The sequence below is a fragment of the Carassius carassius genome, chromosome 31, assembly GCF_963082965.1.
Source record: "Carassius carassius chromosome 31, fCarCar2.1, whole genome shotgun sequence".
Lineage (NCBI taxonomy): Eukaryota > Metazoa > Chordata > Actinopteri > Cypriniformes > Cyprinidae > Carassius > Carassius carassius.
The window spans coordinates 13,087,485-13,096,851 of record NC_081785.1 but is presented as its reverse complement, the minus strand read 5'-3'; the positions used below and the strand labels follow the sequence as shown (position 1 = coordinate 13,096,851).

Below are 9,367 nucleotides of genomic sequence, written 5' to 3'. Positions count from 1 at the left end.
TAACAGAGATCAATATCACAGATGCGTGCAAATGAAGTCAAGATTCACCCTTCACTTTCATTTAACTTGTCCAGTACAAATGGCACTGTAAAAGCACACCATTTCCCTTGCTTAGAAATAAAATATTTCATGCTTGAAACTGTTAAAAGCTCACAATAAACATTTTTTTTTTATTCTGCTGTTATGGCTAAATATTATAAGACATCAATAAAATGCTTGTGTAAATGTTTTAATATAATAAAACAGCATTTTAAGTTTAATACAGAAAATATACAAGCAACAACACATTTTAATTCTCAATATATGAAACATACACAAAGCTTCAACCAAGCTATGAATTTGACAGGTAGACATGGCACCTGAGACTGTCTCTGTCCATATATCTGTTAAACATTTCTTGAGGTGTCAAGAAGTCTACGTTTTAAACAAATGTAAAAATCATTAAAATCTTTGATCTGTATTGTCCAGAAACTAAACAAAATAGCTAATCAAACTGCTAATTCATCTTTTATACCTGAGAGAGAGTCAAAGTATATAAAAAAAACCCTGCAACATTCCCTGAAAGATGACCTCGGATAACATTTTTGATCTTTAGATTCTTGAACTCATTTGAAGATGTCACTCTTGGAACATTAATGTTCTTTTAGTAAATGAACAATTCCGGATTAAAAATAAACAAATACCCGGAAGTTAGAAATTTCTAACATGTGATTATAAAAACATGATGTTTATGTCTCAAAATAACATTTGGCTGCATCCTAACGAATGCCTAATTTCTTTGCTTTCTTGTTTTTTGATGCATGTACGAGATGGTCTTTATAAGCAAAGCTACCTTGCATCATCATGCCTCATCATCTGAGAATTTGAATTTGGCATAAACAACTAACATAACCACTGACATTACCACACACAAAGAGCCAACTACTAAATAAGCAATGCCCAAGAAGTTGTTCTTCCCTCCCATCCAAGACACATTGCTGAAGACCACCGTCTTACGTCCATCAAAACTCAGTACTGGGTAGTCTGGAAATGATGTGGTTAAGAAACAAACATGCTTCATTTATGATGCACATTAACATTTCTATTGCATTTATATATATACATATATATTTTAAAAAAAAACTAAAACCTGACATTTCCCCAGGCAACAGGCGCTTCTGAAACGTTGCCTTAAAGGTGTTTATGTTTCACAGGCAGTCATTTTGGACACATTTTGACACCTAAAGAAAAAGCTAGTTTTCAGTCACTGATACCTTTGTTGAAATCCTCCATTCACTATCAGCCATAAATAATTTATTAAACAAGCAAAAATTACAATAACAGGAGGGTTAAAAGATTAACGAGATTTTGTCATTTGGTCCCCTTTTAAAGAAATTAATACTTCATTTAAATTGATCAAAAGTGGCAGTAACAACTTTATGTTATAAAATTATGTTACTAATGTTACAAAAATCATTTAAAAAAATAATCATAATAATCTGTCCTTTTTAACTTTTTTTTTTTTTTTAATTCATCAAAGAATCCTGGAAAAATGGATCATGGTTTTCATGAAAATATTGAGCAGCGTAACTGTTTTCTTCTTTGATAATAAGAAGAAACGTTGCACCAAATCGGCATATTAGAATGATTTCTGAAGGATCCTGTGACACTGAAGACTGGAGTAATGACTGCTGAAAATTCAGCTTTGCCATCACATTTTAAAATGTATTAAAATAGAAAATAATTACTTTATATTTGTAATAAAATTTTACAGTATTACTTTTATTGTATTTTTAATCAAATAAATGCCTTGGTAAGCATAACTACTTTTAAAAACACGTTTTTTGGTGCAGTTTACATGATGTTAAACATTTTTTCAAAATTAAAATGAATTTCCTTTTGTGGAAAACTTGTCTAAGGAGAAAAAAATATATATATGCAAAAAATTTACAAAAGTGTACCTTTAAGACAAACTTCATCTGCCCTTTTGACTATCTACATATTCAAAACCCTTGTTTGTTTCTTCTACATTCTACACTGGACCAGCTAAAAGCCACACCCAACCTGCAAAACCTGTTTGCCTGCATCACAGGCAAACATGGTTAAAGGACATCTGTGAAAAGGACTGACACCATATGCAATCCTGAGACTTCCTGATTGTAGGCATGATGAGGCTTTAAATCCTACAAACTTAACAACTTGGTAAAATGAATAAAATATGAAAATCCTATTATTAATCCCTATGTCTTGAGTGAGTTTGAACTTTTTTTTAATGACAAGGATACTGTAATGCACTGTCAGAGAGTAGTTTCCAGCAGGGAGCCCCGCGGCATAATCCCCATCTGTGATTCGCCGGTACAGCTTCCTGAACTGAGGAAGTGCAGCCCTCCTCATCCACACAAGAAAGTCCTGGTTCAGGAAACCATTGTTGTTTGGGTCTGTGAGGTCCAGCTCGTATGCTGGCCTGGGCCAGTTAATGGGCTTCACTGTACCTGTCAATCAGCATTAATAAAGATGAACAAAATTCAGTTCTATTCCAAGTCTCAAATCTAATCTTGTAGCTACTTTCACATAACTAAAATCTAAAGTACCATCAAAAGCTTTTGCTAAGGAGCCATTCACAGGCGAAGGGTTCCTGTACTTTATGTTGTAATCAGTCCACCAGGAGATTCCTCTTCCATCTAATGGCACCTGCTTCTTCGTATCATTGATTATTTGGTAGAGCTCAAATGTGTCTTTGCAGAAACACATAAACAAATTATTAGTTTCAGAGCTAAATTCATTCATAAAGTTAATCTACAATGTAAATCTGAAATGATACCATTGAAAAGGCTATTCGCTATAGCGCCACACGGGACAATGTAGTTCTGTTTTGAGTCTTTCGAAAATGGATCGCAATCCCTGTCTGGACTCTAGAAAGTCAGATGACAATAAAAACAAGGAAAGTAGGACTCTTTACATAAAAAAGTAAGATCCAAAAGTTAAAACAACATTTAAAAGATTGTTCATGCCAAATGCAAACCTTGAAATATAGTGTATCGCCAGTGAGCTGATTATAATCTTTTGACACACCATATCTTCTGAAGTTCTGGTAGTAATTAGACAGGCCATAGTAAAAGAAGACAGGACCCTGAAAGCACCACAGACATTATCAGTCACGTTCTAACTGAGAGAGGAAGAAAAATCAGGCTTCAAAATAGACTTTACCTTAAATAATGTGCTGAGGGAGAATGTGACTTCACAGGTGCAGTTTTGGTTGCTTAGTCTCGTACACTTGAAACAGGGTGAATCTGCTTCAAAGCCTGTGTAATCCATCTGTGACATGGTGAGAAAAGAGAGCATTAATCTTTAATTAATGTCTCCCACCTTGAACAAAAGACCACGGCATGACGACACCTCCAAACTAACTCAGCGACGAGGCGCTAATATAGAGCCGGGGTTCATTAACTCTAAAACAGACTTGAATGTTTAAACAGTGTTGTCTATCCTTTAACAAACAACCAATGACAGACCTCAGAACATTTGTTTGAACTAATAGATGTGCTACTTGATCAGAGGATGAACAAACTCTACTGACAATGCCATGTCATCCACCCAGTGAACTGTTTTCTGTTGTTGTCCCGCAGTAAATGCTTACCTCCTGCACTTGGATGGTCTGTGAGGTCAGAAAGAGGCCAATTCCGATGCCTATGAAAGCCAAACCAATGAGGAGAAAGCCGGGAATGACGATGCCAGCGGAGAGAATGGGCTGCCATGCTGGGAGCCGTTGCTGCGTGAATGCAGTGTTGTCAGGCCGTTTATCTGTGTTTCCCTCGTTCTTCATCCTGATGTCCTCTGAAAGGAAAGACAAGCTTACTATGTGCACCTATATTTCATAGATAAAATAATGATACTATTTTAAAAGCCCAATGGAAATGAGATCAAGTGCAATGCAACTAATAATACATAAAACACTGGATGTTTCTTCATCTTTGGGAACCTTTATAACCAAGAAGCTTATATTTTATTAAAAAGAAGAGATTTTACCCTTTATCTTTTTGTTATATGAAGGTACTGTATACCTTTAAAGCTCTAATGGTAAACTTTTTTTTTTACTATGCCTTGGTGACTTTTTATGTATCATTGTATTGTATTATTTTCAGAGATGTATAGTAACGAAGTAGAACTACTTCACTACTGTACTTAAGTAGGCTACTAAACGGCGGTAGGGGAGAACCGGGGCGAAAGTAACGCGGGACGAAAGTAACAAAGCGATTTTCTCAGAGCCTATTACTGCATTTGCATTCCCAGCTATGACGGTATATTCAGCATTAAATCCTTGTTGGAGCTGAGAAATATCACGTGATTTCCTCATCATTTCCCGCAGTTAGGTCGGTAAAACTGTTTTTGAGTACAAAAAGTAAATTATTGGTAATTTTTTTAATTAGTTGTGTTGTTTTTTTTGTTTCATGTGTCACAGTAATGATCAATCTACAGGTTATTTAGTGCTTTAACACATCCTAAAGTTTGCATTATCAAAGTTTTTTAGTATAAAAGTAAATCAGGTTTAAATGCCAGGAGTTCCTGTCGGGACGAAAGTAACAGTTGTTACTTTTGTCCCGCTACAGTGACAAGAAGTATTTATTTTGTTCCGGTACATGCTATTCTGTCAATTTCTGTCTCTTGCATCATTTATTAAAATGTTTATGTCATATTATACCAAAAGAATATGTATGAGTGAGGGTCAGAAAGACAAACAGTGGTCTGGTTTTATCCAGATGTTTATGAGAGAGCGTTTCTGGACATAGAGGAACATCTGGGCAGCTCCTACCTCGCATTTACCTTAGTTATATTTAGGTTTTAGCCATACCTTAGCTTTTACACCTCCAGCTATGAATTTGCAGTGTTTCCAGATGTTTTAATGCACATTTTGAATTTATGCATAAAAACAACTGGATGGAAACATGAATAGGCCTACTGTTACATTATGTTTAGAATTTATATTATGCCAATGTAATTTAATTATTATATTGTTCATTCTGTTGAAAAAATGTTTTATAAAAATACACTGAAAAATAAAAAAATAAAAATAAAGTTTGTACAGTCGGGTTTTGAGACATTTGATGAAACTTAAATTTAAAATAAAAATATAAATATGTAATTCAATTTTTTTTTTTTACAAAAATAAAAGACAGAATATGTTTGCAGTTACATATTTACAAGGTCATAGTCAGGTATACTTAATAAAAATAAGAGTAACAGAAAATAAATGTAGCTTATATTGTTGTGTTACTTTTAACCCACCTGTGTGTTACTTTCGTCCCAACCGATGGGGTCAAAAGTAACAATGTGCAACTTATGTTCAAATTGAAATTATACTGAAGCCTTTCTACATTTCTACAAAATACCACCTGGTATTGATAGACCAGACTTATGAGTTACTGACCACAGCAGAAATATATCTCTGTCTACAACATTATCTTTTAAAATGATGTTTTTCCGAAAAATGGTACTTTCGCCCCTGCTCTCCCCTATCTGTACTTTACTAGAGTATTATTTTTTTCTCCTACTTCCACTTTTACTTCAGTACATATTTTCGATGAGTTTAATACTTTTACTCCGATATTTTTTTAAGTGCTGTATCGTTACTCTTTACAATTATACAAATGTTACGACTCCCATTACAAACAGAACTGTAGATGGCAGGTTTGATGAAGCTGGCACATCGAGACTGCGCGTGCTGACTGAACTGCCGTGAAGAGAGAGATGAACACCGAGCCGAGCCAGATAATGGGTGCTTCTCAATATCCCTACTCGTCTCCTCGCTCCTCCGTCCTCCATCCTATGACCCGGAAACCGATCGAACACAGCCATCTTGAAGGACATCTCAATTCTCTAATTGCACCACGAGGAGACGAGGTTCGAGGAGGGAGGAGGCTTCATGAGGAGCGATGAGCGAGGATACACAGGTGTATCCTATGCGGAAGTATTTTATCGACTTAACGTGACGCACGTATAAATTCTCCTCCCCCTTCACATCTGTTGTAACAATTTTTATTTATATTTTACCTTTTCACTTCAAATAAACCATGCATGTCATATATTTCAAACAGGGCATCTTGCTTTATTAATATTTATTATGAATGTCTTAATTAACAAACTTTAACAACATAAGGGCAGATCCCTTTAATTACAGCTGATGACACTTTGAAGTAACGCTGAAGGGAGCGAGGATAAATCATTTCACTTGATTCAAGTCCTCCATCCTCACGTCTTTTCCTTGCGTCCTTCCCTCGCATCCTGAAAGGGTGGAGCTAAGACACGAGGAAAGGAAGCGAGGAAAGGAAACGAGGATGCACAAATATGAATTGAGAAGCACCCAGTGACTGGTTCACGAGTCAAGAAACGGTTGCATCGGTTTTCGAATCACCAGTAGTTCTTTCTGACAGTTCGATTCAATAAACCAGTTGAAGAAAACAGTTCACCGGTTCTTTTGCGCTCGACGTAATGGCGTCATTGGCGTTGACTGCAAGCCTTCGGTTTACCCGCGCTCATAACATTAGCACAGAATCAGTTCAGAATCAATCACCAAAAGAATCAGTTCGTTTCAGACACTCTGTGTGTCGGTTTGCTTTCACGCTGAATCACACATGCGCAGTATCATCAGCTCCTCGGTTTTCGAATCGGACACGTCTGACAGAAACGGTTCTTGACCACTGATCTATAATATAAGTTATATATATATATATATATATATATATATAGATCAGTGTTCTTGACTCGTGAACGAGTCAGTCTGTTGTTCGTTATCTGGCTCGGCTCGGTGTTCATCTTCAGTTCTCTCTTCACATCAGTTCAGTCAGTGTACTGTTTGAGTAAATGAATTACTCCGGGATATTGGTTTGTTTTAACACAGAGGGAGCGTCAGCCACATTAAACAAGTTAACAGCTTAAGTCATTTGTGGATTAATGCGTATTGGAGACGCGAACCGTTTAAAACGATTCAGTTCGATTTGGTGAACTGGTTAAAAAAGATCCGGTTACATCGAATGATTCGTTCGCGAACCGGATATGACAAACTGCTTTGTTTTGAACTGTCTTACAACAGACACGGAAGAGAAGACAATGCTGAATAAAGTCGTAGTTTTTGCTATTTTTGGACCAAAATGTATTTTTGATGCTTCAAAAAATTCTAACTGACCCTCTGATGTCACATGGACTACTTTGATAATGTTTTTCTTACCTTTCTGGACTACTTTCTTTAATAACTACATAACACAATACTTGTACTTTTACTTTCAGTACTTGAGTAGTAAATTTTCAAAAAGTCTACTTGCAATACTTAAGTACAAAAAATGTTGAATACTTTAGTACTTCTACTTAAGTGTGGTGCTTAAAGAGCACTTCAACTTCTACTCAAGTCATTTTTTTGATAGAGCACTTGTACTTTTACTCAAGTCTGGGTCTCTAGTACTTTATACATCTGTGATTATTTTAGCCTTGTCCCCAAATTTGTAAATATGAAAATTCAATATAAAAAGATTAATTAATGCTAACTATCTACTACTGTAAACCCTTTAAGATTTATTGTTTGAAAATTATTCATACACATTTTTATACCTCAAAAGACAATAACAGTTAACAGCATGCTTGAGATCAAATATACCACCTGATGAAATTAAAAATATAAATTAAAACATACATGTCTAATCAAGAAAAAAAAAATTAATCAAGATTTAATATTGATACATTCCCATAATTTCCACCACAGAATGTCATGAAATGCATAACTGATACATGATTTGTGATGTGGTGAAGATGACTTAAAAATTACAATAACTCTTTGAAGCATGTCTACTGACAATGTATATTAACTGTACAATGAAGACAAATAAATAGTCTAAAGATATTAGAAAGTGTTTGACTCAAACGGAATTACTATGGACCATCATAAATCCATAACTATCCGTTTACGTCCATGCATATAAAACATCTCAAAACAAGATAAACATAAAAAAGGATGTTTGTCAGATTTTATTATTATTATTATTATTATCATAAAAAATAATGAGAAATATTCAGTTTAAAAAGAAAAAACATGAAAGATGAAAAACATTAATGAAACGCACTACAACAACAACAGGTGACGTCGAGGGAACCAGGAGAATCTCGATCATTATCACTCACTCCGAGAGTAGAGACTTAAAAGCTTTATAAACAGAACAAAACTCACCTTTAGATAAATATCAGCGCAGTCAGTTTGGCTTATTATATGTGCTTTCTTTATAAAACCGGGAAGAATTGTACATCGACCGGAGAGTCAGTTTCACACAGTCCCGTACCTGTTTTACCTGTCCGTCCCACACCTGGACCAGCTTTTCCACTTTGCGTAATACGGACCAAAGCCACTAGAAGACAAGCCTGCAACCATTAGCCAAAAGAGCGTAACGGCTAACGCTTCCGTTCTGGCATTACAAGCGAAAGGAGACTAGCTAGAGGCGGGGTTTTTTTTCTTTTTTTTTTTTTTTTTTTTTTGATTTGATGTCAATGGAGGAGACGAGGCTCCACTACTCTTAATAAACAGCTTTTCAGAGGAAACGGCTAATCAGCCTATCTGCTAATCTTCAACATGGTTTACACTTAATTATACTTTTGGATTGAACTAATTTTAGAGTTTACCACTAAAGAATATGCTGTTTTATAAGAAAAGTCGCTGACTTTTCGCGACAGGTGGGATTCAGCTTACGGCATTTTTCATTCACTCCTATGGGATAACAACGACTCCTCCCATTTCCACTTTTTTTCTTTTCTTTTTTCCTTTATTCATTTCCATCACACAAAGGCACAATGCAAACAGGGAAACGTTGCACATCTCAAAGCATGCAAAATAGAGCAACAGCAACAACAAAAATGCTAAATAATACAAATATATATCCTACATATATACATAAAATAAAAAAATAACAGGATAAAATAGTAACACATAGGCTACATTAGGGCAGTTACATGAATTTGAAAAGCTTTAGAATTTGTAATTGTTTTTATTTTGTGATCTCATTAGAAATGGGTTTGAAGTAAGATCAGTTATATATTATGGTTTCTTTTGAATTATTTTTGACTTCTGAATATAAAACTTTACTAAGCTAATTAACAGATTAATATTATAAATATGTTTATCAGAAAAAGATGGGTTTTGATTACAAAGTAAAATATCACAATAAACTATCTTTAAACAATAGATTTTTGTGTAGAAATAGAAATAGAAAAAGTGCAATAGAAAAATATATTCAATATATATGTTCAATATATTCAATAGATTGATTACAAAAAGGTACATTTATCACAAACACTATGAATATATCTGCTAACAACTGCATTTGCAGGATAACATCTGTGAATAATTTTGTCA

At 34.8% G+C, this 9,367-nt stretch overlaps 1 protein-coding gene across 2 annotated transcripts; it reads right to left on the bottom strand.

The window, feature by feature from the left end:
• Positions 1 to 213: 213 nt before the first annotated feature.
• LOC132111586 (cell cycle control protein 50B-like) lies at positions 214 to 8,461 on the bottom strand. Of its 2 annotated transcripts, none has more exons than XM_059519021.1 (8): positions 8,301 to 8,461; positions 3,617 to 3,813; positions 3,187 to 3,294; positions 3,002 to 3,109; positions 2,801 to 2,891; positions 2,571 to 2,714; positions 2,265 to 2,471; positions 214 to 1,023 (listed from the first exon to the last, which is right to left on the bottom strand). In XM_059519021.1, the coding sequence occupies exons 2-8, from the start codon at positions 3,800 to 3,802 to the stop codon at positions 842 to 844; spliced, it is 1,026 nt and encodes a 341-aa protein (XP_059375004.1). In that variant the 5' UTR covers positions 3,803 to 3,813; positions 8,301 to 8,461; the 3' UTR covers positions 214 to 841. The 2 variants fall into 2 exon arrangements, with proteins under 2 accessions (XP_059375004.1, XP_059375003.1); XM_059519020.1 differs by having other exon boundaries at positions 8,192 to 8,450.
• Between the last annotated feature and the right edge of the window lie 906 nt (positions 8,462 to 9,367).

Excerpts from the sequence above, each read along its gene's own strand:
- LOC132111586 (XM_059519021.1), bottom strand. The coding sequence starts at position 3,802 with ATGAAGAACGAGGGAAACACAGATAAACGGCCTGACAACACTGCATTC. Across the intron at positions 3,110-3,186 it reads CCCTCAGCACATTATTTAAG|GGTCCTGTCTTCTTTTACTA; the intron begins GTAAAGTCTATT and ends TGGTGCTTTCAG. Across the intron at positions 2,472-2,570 it reads CTTAGCAAAAGCTTTTGATG|GTACAGTGAAGCCCATTAAC; the intron begins GTACTTTAGATT and ends GCTGATTGACAG.